The 16,733-nt window shown below is 37.0% G+C and overlaps 2 protein-coding genes across 2 annotated transcripts in view; one reads left to right on the top strand and one right to left on the bottom strand.

Annotated features, from left to right (window-relative positions):
* Window positions 1-14,843, bottom strand: part of LOC145792562 (uncharacterized) — a 42,258-nt gene extending 27,415 nt beyond the window's left edge. The window contains exons 1-2 of the mRNA XM_082873221.1: window positions 14,595-14,843; window positions 14,233-14,338 (exon numbers count right to left, since the gene is read on the bottom strand). Of these exons, the coding sequence (XP_082729347.1) occupies window positions 14,233-14,338; window positions 14,595-14,843 (355 nt within the window). The remainder of the gene's footprint in view (window positions 1-14,232; window positions 14,339-14,594) is intronic.
* CP12-3 (CP12 domain-containing protein 3) lies at window positions 10,268-11,619 on the top strand. The gene is made up of 2 exons (XM_028265864.2): window positions 10,268-10,638; window positions 10,783-11,619. Exon 2 carries the CDS (start codon window positions 10,831-10,833, stop codon window positions 11,335-11,337), a length of 507 nt encoding a protein of 168 aa, XP_028121665.2. The 5' UTR covers window positions 10,268-10,638; window positions 10,783-10,830; the 3' UTR covers window positions 11,338-11,619.
* Window positions 14,844-16,733: the final 1,890 nt, after the last annotated feature.

Here is a 16,733-nt window from a genome sequence, read left to right as displayed (position 1 = left end):
CCATACATACACGTGTGGACAGATGCAAGCACCTGTGGAAACAACTGGCATAAATATTTGCAGAAACACACAAGTGGTCGGCAGGCCACACACATGGCTGACAGCCCACACTAGGGGGCCTGCAGGTCCCTAGGTTTTTTAGGCTTGAAAAACTATTGTTTTGGTCCAAAACAAAGCACAAAGTGTGTAGGGTTTTGAGACTCAAAGTTGTGGCATTCTGCTGAGGACTTCGAGTACTTAACAAGCATATGCAACTTCATCATTGGGCGTGCAAGCGGTGGCGCCCAAGTCGTAAGAGTGGTAAAAAATGGGGTGTCTACAGTATCCAAGACTCTCATCGGTCTCTCCTCATACGAAGCATCCTTATCTACCTCTAAGTCGGTCCAAACCAACACATGCGATGGATCTGGCTCATACTTCCGAAGCATGCTAATATTAAACATATCATGAACCTTGGAAAGTTATGGTGGCAGGGCCAAACGATAAGCTATCTCTCCAATCCGCTCAAGGATCTCAAAAGACCCAATGAATCGAGGGGATAACTTTCCACTCTTTCCAAACCTCTCCTAGGTGATATTTTTAAGAATACATGGTCTCTTACCTCAAAGGACAAAGGTCTCCTCCTACGGTCGGCATAACTTTTTTGAGGACTTTAGGCCGTAACCAACCTCTTGTGGATAAGTGCAACCTTCTTCGTCGTTTCTCGGACTAACTCTGGACCCAACATAGGTGCATCACCCACCTCAGCCCAACACACAGGGGATCTACACGGTCGACCATACAAGGCCTTAAACGGTGCCATGCCAATACTTAATTGGAAACTGTTATTATAGGCAAACTCCACTAAGGGCAAATGCCTCTCCCACGAACCCTTAAAGTCAAGGACACAATCCCAAAGCATATCCTCTAAAATATGAATGGTGCGCTCTAACTGCCAGTCAGTTTGAGGATGATACGTAGTGTTAAAGGTTAGTTTTGTGCCCAACGCACTCTGTAGGCTTTGCCAAAACCGAGCTGTGAAACACGGATCTCTATCTGAAACAATCGTCATAGGGACCTTGTGCAACCTCACTATGTCCCTAATGTAAAGGTTGGCAAGATAATCTACCGAATCACTGAATAAAGTACGCCAACTTGATCAACCGGTCAACTATCAACCAAATTACATCACTACCCCGTTGAGTTCTCATAAAGCCCACAACAAAATCCATCGTAACATGTTCCCACTTCCACTCGGCTATAGGTAAGGGTTGTAACGAACCCGCTGGCCTCTGTTGCTCGACCTTCACTTGTTGACAAGTAAGGCACTTTGATATAAATACGGCTCCATTCTTCTTCATTTCCCTCCACTAAAACTGGCAACTAAGGTCATGATATATCTTTGTGCCTCTCGGATGCACCGTAAAGTGTGAATTGTGAAACTCTCGAAGTATTTCCTCTCGAGACTCTGGCACGAATAGACGATTAAGACATCTAACACTTGAGTCAGAGTACAAGTTCAAGCCTCTTTCTACCTTCCCACTGGAGATCTTCTCGTAGAGGGATTCTATCTCAAGGTCACCCTTCTATGCTTCTATCACTTGGTTCACAAGTATAAGTTGTGCAACTACCGAAAACAAGGTAGCAGACTCAACAAACTCGCCAAGATGCAAGTTAAACTTCCTAATAGCACCCTACATCTCCCATTCCCAAATGACAATACAAGCTACACTGCTAATAGATTTTCTACTCAAGGCATCAGCCACAACATTGGCCTTCCCCGAATGATAATGTAATTCGAAATCGTAATCTTCTATGAACTCCATCGACCTCCTCTGCCTCAGATTCAGGTCCTTCTGTGTAAACAGATATTTCAGACTCTTATGATCAGAAAACACCTCAAATTTCTCACCATACAGATAATGCCTCCAAATATTCAGGGCAAAGATCACTACTGCTAACTCTAGGTCATGGGTAAGGTAGTTCCTCTCGTGTGTTTTCAACTACCTCAAGCCATAGGCTACTACCTTCCCCTCTTGTATCAACACACAACCCAAACCTTCCCGTGAGGTATCACAATATACAGAAAAGTCCAAACCCCTCTCCAAAAGAATCAATACTGGAGCAGTGATAAGGCTAACGTTAAGCTCTTGGAATAACTTCTCACAGGTCTCACTCCACACAAATTTAGCTCCTTTTCTCGTCAATCTAGTCAATGGTGAGGCTAATCTAGAGAAATCTTTCACAAACTGACGGTAATACTCGGCCAATCCCAAGAAACTACGGATCTCAAAAGCATTCTTAGGTTGTTTCCAATCTTGCACTGCCTCTACCTTAGATGAATCTACAGTCACCCCTTCTCCAGATACCACATGGCCTAAGAACTTAACTTCCCTTACCCAAAATTCACATTTCCCAAATTTAGCATACAGTTTATGGGCTCTAAGCAACTTAAGCACCACTCGCAATTGTTTCTCATGCTCTTCCTCAGAGGTGAGTAAATCAAGATGTCGTCCACAAAGATGACTGCAAAACGGTTTAGGAACCCACGGAAGATTCAGTTCATCAAATCCATAAACACAGCTGGTGCATTGGTTAGCCCAAAGGGTATCACTAGAAACTCATAATGGCCATACCGCGTACGAAATCCCGTCTTCAGGATATTCTCCTCCCTTACCCTCAACTAGCAATAACCCGATCTCAGGTTTATCTTAGAGAAGTAACAAGACTCCTTCAACTGATCAAACAAAGCATCTATACGAGGCATTAGGTACTTGTTCTTGACAGTTACCCAGTTCAACTTATGGTAATCTATACAAAGTCGCAACGCACCATCTTCCTTCTTGGCAAAAAGGGCCAGTGCTCCCCAAGACGAAGTACTAAGGCGGATAAAACCCTTATCTAACAATTCTTGGAGTTGAATCTTCAACTCACTCAATTTGGCAGGTGCAAATCTATATGGTACCATAGAAATCGATGCCATGCCAAGCACTAAATCAATAGAGAACTCGATCTCTTGGTGAGGTGGTAAACTAGTAAGATCCTCCGAAAAAACATCTGGGTATTTATAAACTACCCTTAGCAACTCAACTTAGACCTCGTCACACTCAATACTCAAGAAGTTGGCAAGAAGGCAACTAAGCTCACTCCGCAGATCATACACCGGTGATAAGACTTTATCAACCCGATCCCTCAAGAAATAAAAGCAATCACCGCTCAAGGTACATACAATAACCCTCTGACGGTAGCAATCTATGACATCCTGATAGGATGACAACCAGTCCATACCTAATATAATGTCAAAACTAAACATATCAATCAACACAAATGCAAAAAATAAAAAAACGTTGACGACCGGTAACTTGTATGTTACAACCCCGACACCCCTACTTCAAAACAACCTCACCACCAATAAGTGACTCTACGTAGATAGGAGATGCTAACTACGCCAACTCTAATCCCAAAACCAATGCAAATGTAGACGAAACAAATGAATGGGATGAACCCATATCAATTAATACATTAGCAACTGAATTGCAAAACAAGAAGGTACCTCTCACTACCGACGACGCTGGTACTAGATCTAGCACAGTAACAGCAAACACAAGCCCTGTAGGTCTTTGCTCAACATGCTCACCCCTCAGAGTATAAATCTGATGCACTGACTGAACCGAAGAGGCTCTCTAATTGGCCCTTGAGGCCTATGCTGACTGTGCCGGCTAGTAGCTTTATGTCTGCCTCAAACCAGACGCACCGAGTGTGCCACCTAACTGAGGGCAAAATCTCTTTATGTACCTCGCTTGTCCAGACTGATAACAAGTGAGCAGCTGGCCTCTCCCATGACTCTGGTTCTTAGAAAAAATCGAAGATAATGCAGATCGTTACTCTCCTCCTCTCTGTGGGCAAGTTGGAGACTTACAGTCCAACTGGCCACACTTGTAACAAGTAAAATCTCCCTGACCAGCCCTCCCAAAGCCTGAACTCGGTACTAGAAAAGTGGACCTCGACTGAACTCCTTGGGACAGCTGTGGGTTAGAACCCTTCTGTCTCTTACTGTCCCCCTAAACATCCTGACACCTCCTAGAGCCCCTCATCCTCTGCTCCTCTCCTCCTCCATCTGCATTAGGTTTTCAGATGAGCCGCCGATTCCACAAGGCACCCATAGTCTCTAATCATTGACTTGGCCACTTTGAACATGAGTTTGGCCCTCAACTTCTTCTCAAACTCCAAACAACGGCACTACTCAGTCGCTACTAACTTCGGTGCAAACCTAGAAAGGCTAGTAAATATGGCTTCAAACTCGGCCACCGGAGTATTCAACTGTACTAGCTTGGAAATCTAATCCCTCAATTTCTCCCTAACAGTGGGAGACAAAAACTTGTCCTGGAAGAATCTGACAAAAGCCTCCCAAGTCACTCCAATGCGCCCACGCGCATACTTCCACCACTGACACGCATCTCCCTTCAATTTAAAGGATGCCAAGGTCACTCTCAACTGGTCGTCCTTGATGCCCAACATCTCGAACGTCTTTACTATCTGTTCTAGCCAATCATCTGCCTTCAGTGGCTCCTTGGGATCACCCACAAACTCATCCGGATTCGACTAGAAAAACTCTCATTTCAAGAAAGACGGCCCTGTATACACAACATTTTCGGGACTTTCACCCTGGACACACAAACTAACTTAATTCAATGGAGTCCATCCCCTTTCTACTTCCAAACATGGAGTACATCCCCTTTCTCCTCCAAATATCATACATATACAATGTATTAAAATACAGTCATATTCAATAACAATCGAGAAGAGGTTAGTTTCAATTCACTTAATCCTCATGCAATTTCTACAAAAATCATAACTATTCTCCACCAATAACCCAAAATGGATATTTCTAAACAGATATACAATCTCTAAAACAGATAAATTACCCAAATTTCCATAGGTGAGAGTTTATACATATCCAACTCCACCATTTATCTAAGCATTCATCCACTTTCATATTTCTAATATCAATTTCATTTATTTATACAGAATAACCATTAAAGACATTTTAGGGCAAAATCTCATTTTCGTTCAAAACCCAATTCATAAGCCAAAATCAACACATTCGACACAACACATCCTCATATCTACACTCATAATCATTTCTAACACCTTCATTTGAAAACCCCTATTTCGATTTTAAACTAGAACCCTAGGTTTGTCTAAAATCCTCTAAATCCCAACATTTACTTACACAGTCACAAATAGTTAAGTTAAAAATCATAGGAGAGTGTAAAAAATCCCTACCTCAAGTTAGAAAACCAACGGAAGCAATGGGGGAACTCCAAAGACGCCGAAACCAAGTTCTATTCAGATCAAAACGTTGCCCTTGAGGTGCTCTACCTTTTTAACAAAGGCACACGGGTAGAGAAATCACTAGATCTAGGTGAAAATGTAGAGAGAATGTGAGTTTTGAAGAGAGAGACTCTAGATCTAGGGTTTCAGAAGGAAAATAGATGAAAAATGATATAGAAAGAAGCTGCTGCGAAGTGATATACGTACAGTCCGCTCGAATGCAAGAAGTGACGCTCGAGCGTTAGACACAATAAGTTGTTCCGCTCAAGCGCGGAATGCACACTCCCAGATGTTTTGTAGACAATAGACCAACGCTCGAGCGCAAGAAAGGCCGCTCGAGCGTAAAATACACTCTCCCAGTAATTTTGCAGACCTAAAAAAGTACTGAGAGTTCACAAAGCTCGCTCGAGCGAAAAAAGTGCCACTCGAGTGGATGAGCAAAATTTTGGGCCGCAAGAGTTTGGAAACTAAGCAAGCAACCTATTCCAAACACAACCGAGATACTCCAATACTCAAACTCAATGAGAAATAAGGGAAAAAGATGAGAACAAAAATACAGAATCATGAAACCCGAGTCCAGAATACAAGATGGGTTGGGTCTAAACCAGAATCGCTATATTTTTTATTTTGTTGTAATATTTTTCTCCTCCCTCTCTAATTTGGTTTGTAATTATTTTTTTAAATCATTATAATAATCTCTCGCCCGCTTATTTCTATCTCATTCTTTTACTTACTTTCCTTATTTGTGCATAAGTATCATGTTTTGGTTTTTCATCCTATCTATGCTTTGCATTCATGTTTCATACATCTTGATTCGGCTAAGTTTGTATTTGTGGATTTAATCAATTCTTATATGATTATGTGCGCTACCTCATGTTCTTGAGATGATTCACATGTCACATCCTAGAAGTCAAATCTTTAGTTACATCTCATGTGTGAATCGCATTAAAATGTTGTATATAAGATCATGCATATTTTATTAATTTTGTTTTGTAGTTGTTCGTGGGACGTCAGTAAACCTGTGAGTTTTTATGCTTTAGCATCCCGCTTATGTGTATTTTTCTTACTATGTTTAGTATCCTACATTGAGTCTACGTGCTTACTTGATATAATTGTATGAATGTTAGTGGATGGAGGTTGTGTCACTTAATTTGGAATAATGTTGATTTTCATTTTTGTAAACTCAATTTCTATGAGTTGTACATCTTCAAAATTCTTTCAAAATATATGAAATCAATTTATTCCAAAATGAATGGCATAGTCTATACTTGTATGCTTCACATAATAATTTTTAGAATTTATTTAATAATAAGAACATGAACATATAAAGTAAATAAAACTCATATCATGGTCTAGTAGAGGCCGATCTTTTGATCGGGTGAGCGGGGGTGCTCAATAATGACCTTCCCCTCTCATACTTAAGGTTCCGAGCCAAGTATCTTTAGTGACGACGAACGGTGGCCTTGGTACGAGTCACAGGTTTCCTAATTTTTCCAAAACATTAGGTAGCGACTCTAAGATCTGGTGATGCAGTCCATTTCTAACAAATATTTTGCAATAAAATGAATTTTCTATAAAAATTGTCAAATTTGAACTCTCATTTATGTTTTATATTGCACTCGTGAGACTAGATCAAAGAAGTCAATGATCCAAACTATTTAATGCGCATGAATACCCCTTTCGGGCATTTTACACTTGGTCCTATATACATGGACCAACCACTTCTAGAAATCATCAAATATGGAACACAATCCCACAAAAAGTGGGACGAACCTGAAGAGTGGCAGGGGAAATTAGAACCACTTACACTGGTCATCCAAGGGAGTACAAATTTGACCCTAATGGGAATGTTAAGGGACCAACTTCTACACTAATACTCCATTTCTCTATTTCTTTGTTTTCTTGAGCGTTTCAGGCTGAAGTCCACCAAGTTCACATTGGAGCACCGATGCAGCAAGAATGTCAGTTTTTCCCACCACAACAGGGACCCCAAATACATACCAAAACTAGCCTTCCAACCCTAAACACTTTTTGACTTCTGTTCTCCCAAAGTGCTATGTTTCTAAAGGATGGTGAGCAAATGAAATTCATACACAAAAACAGCGAAGTGCTAAAAATGACAAATTTCATTTTACCCCTTATGATTTTGTTCATGTGCGGATTACTCCCTCTCTTTTGAAAATAACCACAATTCTTTTGTGATTTGTGAACTGAAATGTATCGTTAAATATTATGTCAAATTTAACAAGTATGAAACACGTGCCAAACATAAGGGATTATATACTCATTTTTAAATTTGAAGGGGGTAAATCGCACATAAAATAAAGTACAAGAAGTTTAAATGTACTTTACCTTCTAAATAAATGACAAAATTTTTTGTAATTCACATACTTAGATTACTTATATATAAGGATATTTTAGACTTTTTATTAAATCATTAATCGGTCTAACAAAGCATTTTAATTTACAAACTATAAGAAAATTATATGATTATTTCTAAATATAAAAAATAATTTACACAAATCAAACTATGAAAGAGTAAGGTGAAATTCTACTAAAAAAACACAGTACTTAAAATTTGCATTTATTAATTGAGAATAATAGGAATCACACACTCAATTGCCACTGCAAATGGGTAGAAGAAGTTTGTGATTCGTTACTTTAAACTTATCTACGACAGGAGCAGGTTTGTTTGTTGTTGTGGACAACCTTTTCAATCAAAAATTCAAATTCTCAATCAAATTTTTTTTTTTTTTTTTTTTTCCTTTTCAGTGTCATTTTTATGAATACTGAGAAATTATTCGATAAGTTTAATTTATTTGTAATTGTATGTCCACCCAATAATAATTTATATTGTTTTTAAAAAACAAGACAGAAACAAAATAATTATGAATGTTTTTAGAAAAATTTATAATACACGAATCAAAAAAGGTGTCTCTACCTTGTGCCCACAATTATGATTAGGGTTTTAGTAGTCTTTAGGTGTTATGCTTTAATTATGATTCATTACGGTATTGGTTATGATTTAATTCATTGTAGTGTTGGTTATGATTTAAGTCTTTGGTTATACCTCAAATAATATTTAATTATGACCATTAATTATGAATCATTGTAATATTAATTATGACTTACAATAATTGTTACTGTAACCAATTAAGCCTAACGCAGTTGACTACATGACTTTTGTAAGGACTTATTCCCTAAAGGAAGATTATGTGTTAACTCTTCTTAAGGGGAGTTTAATTAGAAGGGCAAGTATTTAGAGCATGTTTGTTTTGAAGGATAATACCATGGGATTGGACTATTAGTCCGGATGGATTTATAGTCTGTTGGTTGGTATGAATTTTTTGGTCCGGACTAATAATCCCTCCGGACTATTAGTCTCATATTTGTGGGACTATGCTATCCCATGGGGGGGTGTGGGATAGAAACCATGTGATAACTCATCTCATGGGATTAGCTACTAAAATTACATTTTTGCCCTCTGGTATTTAATTATGTATTATATTTAGTAAAATTCAATAAAATTTAAATGTTTCAATTTAAAAATACAATAATTTTATTTAATTTTTAAAATTTTTTTATTTATTTAATTTTTTATACATATTTTATTGATGTTTTATTTTAAAATTTTGTTTATATTTTATTTAATTTCATTATTTAAATTTTAATAGATGTTTTATTTTATTTCATTATGTAATTATTATTATTATTTAAAATAAATTTATTTAAAATTTTAATTAAAAAAAATAATATATATTTTTATTGATATTTAATTTATTTAATGTTTTGAAAATAAATTTATATAATTGTGCAAAAAATAAAATAAAATAAATTTTTATTTAATCTAGCTAAAAATAATTAAAATATTAAAGCTATGTTCAATATTGCTATTACTTAGTAAATAATTGAAAATGATAAAATAGTCATTTGAGCATTTTTCCTTTTCCATAATATCCCAAACAAACATTGGATAACTAAAAATAGTCCAATCCAGACATCTAATCTCCATGACTAAACAAACATAGGATACAAATTCAGTCCAACCAAATAATCCGGGGACAATGTATCCCATGACTAATAGTCCGATTGATTACAATCTTCTCTTATCTAGTCCGTCCAAACAAACACACCCTTGATGTTTTGTAAAGTATGTGGAGGCTATATCTATGCTAATCTAACAACTAACTTTTGCAAATAAAAAAAATAAATAAATAACTAAAGAGGTCATTAGTTATATTTCAAATCATGTTTAATTACAATTTATTGTGATATTTTTTTAAATGTAACTAAAAATAATTTAATAACTTTTCTATGATAACAGCTTTCTTAAGGAATATACATGGTAGAAAAGTAGTAATACATAACTTTAAAATAGTAATTTTAATTGGAGTTCTAATAAGATAGGAGAGAGTAGAGAGATAAAGAGAAGAGTGTGAATCGCATAATACATGGGCCCTGTCCGTATCATTAAAGTTCTATTAACACTCTTAAATTATAACTCTAAAACATCATTGATGGTAGAATGACCCATCCTTTTATAATTGATAAAAAGCAATGGATATGTGATTTAATTTGAATTTGCTAAATAATTTTTGGAAAAATTTTAACACAGTGCATCTTTCAAAAAAAAAATTAATCAGTGAAAAGTTTTACCAATTTTAGCATCCGTTTGGAAAGTTGATTAACTTTTTGATTTTTTTAACTATTTTAACCTTGATTAAAAAATTTGGTTTGAAAAGAAATTTTTGATTTTTTTAACTTTTTTTTATGAGAGAAGAGTGTAATGATTATAAATTAGATGTCATGTTTTGTTTGATGTGACTAAAATAACCTATTTTATCTGTTGTTGCATAACCTCAAACCACCTCATCAAACGGAACCTTAACAAGTAAAATTACCAAAAAAAAAATGGTAAATATTTTGTAAAGGCCAATTGTAATTTTCTCATAATTTTGTTTTGGTCAATCTAATCTCCACCGACCCCCATGATGAGATGAAGAGATAAGGAGGAGGATGAGAATGAGATGGTAAATATACACGTACACAGATACAAACGTCCGGCCCACAGTATTTGGTGATGATAACAGTTGGCTGGGGTAGTGGACCCATTCCCAACAAACATTATCCGTTTCTTTGATTGTGGGTTGAAGTCTGTGGGCTTGCATTAAATGCCCTGCTCTGGGTATTTGTGTAAATTCAATTACTTATGGGTTTTCTTTTTCTTTACATCACCATCACCAACACCAACAACAACACCACACCATCAGTAAAACAAAAGGACGAAAGGGGAGAACGGGAAAAACGAGGAGAAAGAGAGAGCAGGTGAGTTTTGAGTTGTGCTTTCAACAAGATCGATCCGCTCAAGGGTTGAATCTATATCTACTGGAATTTGTTTCTTTCTGTTTGTTTTTTTTATTATTATTATTTTCAAGTTTATTTGTTTTAATAGTAATTGTTTTTTTTTAGGGGGGGATTGATTGGGGTGGGGGGTTTGGAAATTTTGGAAAACGATCTATGGCATCTTTTATTACAGCAGCTTTGAGTGGTTCTTCGACAGTAACACGGGTGGCTTCGATCAATTTGACGATGATCCAAACCCAATATCCTCCTCCTCTTTTTCTTCTTCTTGGGGATCTTCGATCTGGTGATGGTTTTTGTTCGATCCGTACGGGAAGCAAAAACAACAACAACAACAACAACAATAGGATGAAGGGGAAGGCGGTGAAAGCAATTGGGGGAAGTGGAAGTGGAAGCGGTGGTGGAGGGGTGGCGAAGTACAAAGGGACGCAGATGAGAGAGAAGAAGCTGGCGGAGATGATAGCAAAGAAAGTGGAGGAGGCGAAAGAGGTGTGCGAGGGAGATGAGAGATCGGATGAGTGCAAGGTAGCGTGGGACGAGGTGGAGGAGGTGAGCCAGGCCAAGGCTGACCTCCGCCTCAAGCTTCTGGAGAAACAAGATCCCCTCGAATTCTTCTGCCAGGACAACCCTGAAACCGACGAATGCCGTATCTATGACGATTGACCACTTCCCCACTGCTGTGCTCACAGTGATAACCACGATACTTCTCTCTCTCTCTCTCTCTCTCTCGTGTAATCTTATCTTTATCTTATCATCCTCATCATCTATCCATCCCTTACCTTTTTACTTACTGCCTGCCTCTATGTATGTATTTATCTGTGTATGCAGTAAAAACTTACTGTGTATGATGTGTTGATGTGGAATTCTGAGGTCATGTTTCGTAGTATTTTAGAATTATGTTTTAAAATTATGATTCGAAAATAGAATTATATATTATATTTTGAATTTGTGTATTTTGAAATTATGATTTGAATATAAAAAATTTGTTTAGTTATGAGTTTTGAAAAGAGTTTTAAATTAAGTAATGCGACATAATATTTGATATAAAAATTTACAACTCATAACAAAATAAATAATCTAAAATTTTATTCAAAATTTATAAAAAGAATTTTAAAAAATTTAAAAATATTTTTTATTTAAAATATAAAAATAATAGATTCAAAAAGAAAAAATTGCCTCTGTTTCAATCAATCAACCAGACGAACGTTCAGGAAACGTCTGAAAAAGTGATCATGTAGATGTGTTTTCAAAATGAGTTTAAAATTAACTTTTAAAAATGTTAACCAAACGCTACAGTAAAACTAAAGGGTGGAATTAAGTTTTAAAAACTCCAGGGAGTCTAAGATTGCATTTGGTAGAGCATTAGAATTATTATTTGAAAATAAAATTATATTCTGAATTTGTGAGTTTTAAAATTATGATTTAAGTATAAAACATATATTTAGTTATGAGTTTTAAAAAGAATTTAAATTAAGTGATGTGAAATATAATATTAAAAAGTAGATATTTTGAAAAATGTTTTAAAAAGTAGATATAAAATTAATTTTCTAAAGTTATAATCAAACAACACACTAAAACTAAAAGATAGAATTAAATTTTAAAAGTTTTACTAAACAGATTTCTAATACTAATTACTACTTTGCTTAAGTACCAAGTAGTACAGTATTTTTAAGTATTGTACCAAGTCAGCAATTATAGAAAGTAGAAACAAAATGTGGATTGTGTTATCAACTGTCTACTTATGTTTAATTGAATTATACGGTGCTCAAGTTTTCACATCTAGATCGAAATCAATGACCAACTATAAATCAATGATAATTATCACTATACAAACAAAGACAAATTCATTGTAATTTCTCAATAATAATGAATGGGTATGGCTTTTGTCCAGTCTGGGATCGGACTGGACCGTTCTGTTGGGTTTGTGGGGGCTCACCACGAGTCCTGTTTTGATAATCTGAACCGTTCAATGTGTAGAAATCGTCGAGTACTATATGTCTGTAAAAAATCACGTTGATCGGATATCAATAGCTATGTGATCAAAACAGTTTTTTGTCAACCGTTAATTTGTTCACCGTCCAATTTTTTTAATACGAAACTGATTTGATCATATAGCTATCGATATCCGATCAACGTGATTTTTTACAGGCATATAGTACTCGATGAGTTCTACACATTAAACGGTTCAGATTATCAAAACAGGACCCGTGGTAAATCTCTACAGGCCCAACAGTACGGTCCAATCCGATCCCAGACTGGACAGAAGCCATACCCATAATGAATACAACCAACATACAAAGTAGGAATTTGTTTTTTGTTTTCAATTATTGCTAATTCTTAACAAATCGCTTGGCTAAGAAAACAAGATTAAAAGATAAAGGCCCCATTTTGTAGTTGCTTTTAATCACATTTGTAGCAAAAATTAGAAGTTGATTTTTTTTTTTTTAAGGACATTTGAAAAGTTAATTTTCAGCCACAGGTGAAATTATAATTCTACCCCTCATAGGTCAAAATGTGCTATATGAGTAAAATTGTAAATATTTTAAATTAAACGGAAATAATTTAATCATTTTATTGTGATTTGACATCATAAACAAATATTAATCAAAAAAGTCAAAAGTAACTTTTTATCAACTTTCTAAGAACCTTGTTTAGCATAACATATTTTAGTCCATCTTTTTATCTTTTTGAGGTCACATCAATCAACATCTCCTCTCTACTTTTCTACACATCTTTTTATAAAAACTCAAAAAATACATTTATTTAGAACATTTCAAACCACCGTTAAAAATCAAAAAATCACTTTTTATCATCTTCTCAAAATCTGTTTGCAGGCAGAAAGTGCAACATGTAGTCATGGTTGTTAACTAACACCAAATAAAACTTCACTCCGAAAAAAAAAAAATTAAAAAAAAACCATAGTCATGGCTTCCCATGAGCAAGCAGGATGTCGGATGTCTTTCAGCAATACATATCACACATCCTTACAAATTCTGCTCTAAAATCTCATAATTTCAACCATTTCTGTATCCAGTCTAAAATATTTCAATCAATAGGTGCTCCGAGTAAACATTCTATCATCATAAAACTAAACACTCATTGTATCATGATCGATCATAAAAATTGATCACACAGGATTTCCCAAAACCCACCTTCAGAACCAGACCTTGTAAACCAAAACCAATGACAGAACAGAAACCGAAGCAACAGTTATTCTATAATTTTCAAATTTTGAGTGGCACGAAAACCATAATTACATATGTTGAAAGTTAAAAACACAGAAAAAGAAAAACAAGTCTTATTATTAAAATCAATTATGCATAACCAAGTAGATAGCATATTTGAGTTGTTTTATCTATGGCTTAGCTAAACGACACCACTGGTGAGCAAATTATAGAAATGGGGGAATATGTAAAGCTTCAAACTAGGCTTCCCAGCAACAAATTTTAAACCATCTTCCGTCAACTATATGTTACTATATTCCTAGGTATAGCAATAAGAGGAATAACACGTTAAAAAACTTACAATGCGACGATATATAGCAAAATTAATAAATACAGATGACCATGTCAATGATGCAGAAGCCCAAAATCAGTTCAGCCTTCTGAACATGCCACTCATTCTCTTCCACTGTCATATCCAATAGCTCTTGCTTCTTTGACATCTAAGCCATAAGAATCACACATGAAATAGAGAGTATAGGCCTTCTTTCCACTTTCTCTGGGAGCAGCAAAATCAATCTTGACCTTGGTTTTCTTCTGCAAGGAAACTCTTTTGATGGCAAGCAACTGGTTAGTTTTGGAATCACTAACCACAAGCCACCAGCCTTCTTCTTTGGCTGTGGGATACCTCGGGTCATCAGTGTCTCCCACCTCTATCCTGCCCTCAAGATCCCGTTCAAGTGTAATCTACAAACTAACATCCTTCCCAGCCCTCACATTGCCACCATCTACCACATCACAGGTCAGATCAATATTTGGGAAACGGTTGCAAAACTGTGCCATCAAATGTAAATCTGACATTTGCAAGAGCTCACCCCTTTCATCATCCTCCATCTCCATCAAATCAAACAGTGTCTCTATACTCTTCCCAGGGTTCTCTTGGCATTTCTTAGCCAAATCTTTGGTGAAGTGCGGAAGTTGTAAAAGCATGGAGTCACGCTGCCACATTCCCTGGAGCCAAATCCTAGTTTCCTTGGTCTTAGGGAGGAAAAATTATTGATTGGTCTAGAGGTATACCCCTCACCAATCATAATTTATCATATCTTCTTATATTCTTCAATTACCCAATACAAATTCGTAGGCCTCACTCTCCCACCAATCACAATATGTTGGAGCACCGTGTGGACACTTTCTTATTGAAGAAGGCGGCTTTTCTTGCAATGCCTAGTGATAGTAGGCAAGGGTTCAGAAACAAGAGAAGCTCATCGCGTTCCTTTTTCTTCCTAGATCTATTGAGTTTCTCGTCTAACTCGTTACTCAGGGGGTCTACCTCTGTACTCATCAAAGGTTTTGGGGTCTATCTTCCCATGAAGTGACTCAAGCTCTCTGGTGGGCTTGTGGGTGTCACGAGGCCGAGAGTCCGTAGTCAGCACAAGACTTGAATTGGCTCGATATTCATACTGCTTGAACCGGGCATGTGCCTCGGCACTGTGAGATATGTAAGATATCTGAATGAATGTTGTAATTTCTATATCTGTTGGTTACAAGAGTGATGCTCATTTATAGAGAAAGCACCGAAAGGAGAAGACAAAAGCTATGCATAATAATGAAAGTGTGTGAGTGGTGTTTGGTCTTTACAACCGAAAGAAGAAAAGAATCCTATGCTTTCTATGCTTTGCCCTATAATATATTATACTATATACATTATACATTAACAGCCCCCCTCAAACTCAAGGTAGAAAAACATTGACCAACTGGAGTTTGGAGACAAGTTCAACGAAGCGACCAGGGGAATGAGCTTTGGTGAAGATATCAGTAGGTTGATCAACAGAAGAGATCGGATGGAGATGGACAGTACCACGAGTAACGTGTTGACGAATAAAATGACAGTCAATCTCAATGTGCTTGGTGCGATCATGAAAAACATCATTGTGAGCAATTTGAAGAGCACTGTGATTGTCACAAAAGAGGTGAATAGCACCAGAGGAGGTAACACCCAGATCAGCAAGAAGCCAACCAAGCCAGAGAAGCTCCTGAGTAATATCAGCAAGAGCACGGTATTCGGCCTCGGTACTGGAACGAGCAGTAAGAGATTGTTTCTGGCTGCGCCAAGAAATAAGAGAATCACCTAGAAAAAAGCAGAACCCAGTAGTAGAGCGGCGGTCAGTAGGATCTCCAGCCCAATCAGCATCGGAAAAAGCACGAAGCTGGAGAGAGAAGCGGGCGGAATAATGAAGACCATGAAACATGGTGCCTTTGAGATACCGAAGGATACGAATTAAGGCAGCATAATGAGGGGTACGAGGAGCCGACATAAACTGGCTGACAATATGAACGGTATAGGCAATATCAGGACGAGTAACAGTGAGATAGACAAGACTGCCAACCAGCTGACGATATAGGGTAGCATCAGAGAGAAGAGTGCCATCAAGAGGTGTAAGACGACTCTGAGGCTCGAGGGGAGTGGAGGCAGTCTTGCAATTCGTAAGACCAGCACAGGTGAGAAGATCAGAGGTATACTTAGCCTGAGAGAGAAAAGAACCCGTAGAATCATGAAAGATTTCAAGACCTAAGAAATAGCTGAGAGGACCAAGGTCTTTTATCTCGAAATGATGGCTAAGAAACTGTTTAAGGTGAAGAATACCATCGATATCATCACCGGTGATAATCATGTCATCTACATAAAGCAAAAGCAAGGTGGTCCCTTGAGTGGTTTTCCGGATAAAAAGAGCAGTATCATAAGAGCTGGAGGTGAAACCACATTCATGAATAGTAGAGCTGAACTTGGCAAACCAAGCGCGTGGAGCTTGTTTGAGACCGTATAAGGCACGCTGAAGTTTGCAGACTTTATGAGGTGGATAAGTAGACCTAGGGGGAGGTTGCATGTAGACCTCCTCG

Source organism: Camellia sinensis, chromosome 6 (genome assembly GCF_055761805.1).
Source record: "Camellia sinensis isolate YWXY chromosome 6, ASM5576180v1, whole genome shotgun sequence".
Taxonomy (NCBI): domain Eukaryota; kingdom Viridiplantae; phylum Streptophyta; class Magnoliopsida; order Ericales; family Theaceae; genus Camellia; species Camellia sinensis.
The sequence above is the reverse complement of the archived record's forward strand: the minus strand, read 5'-3'. Positions and strand labels throughout refer to the sequence as shown.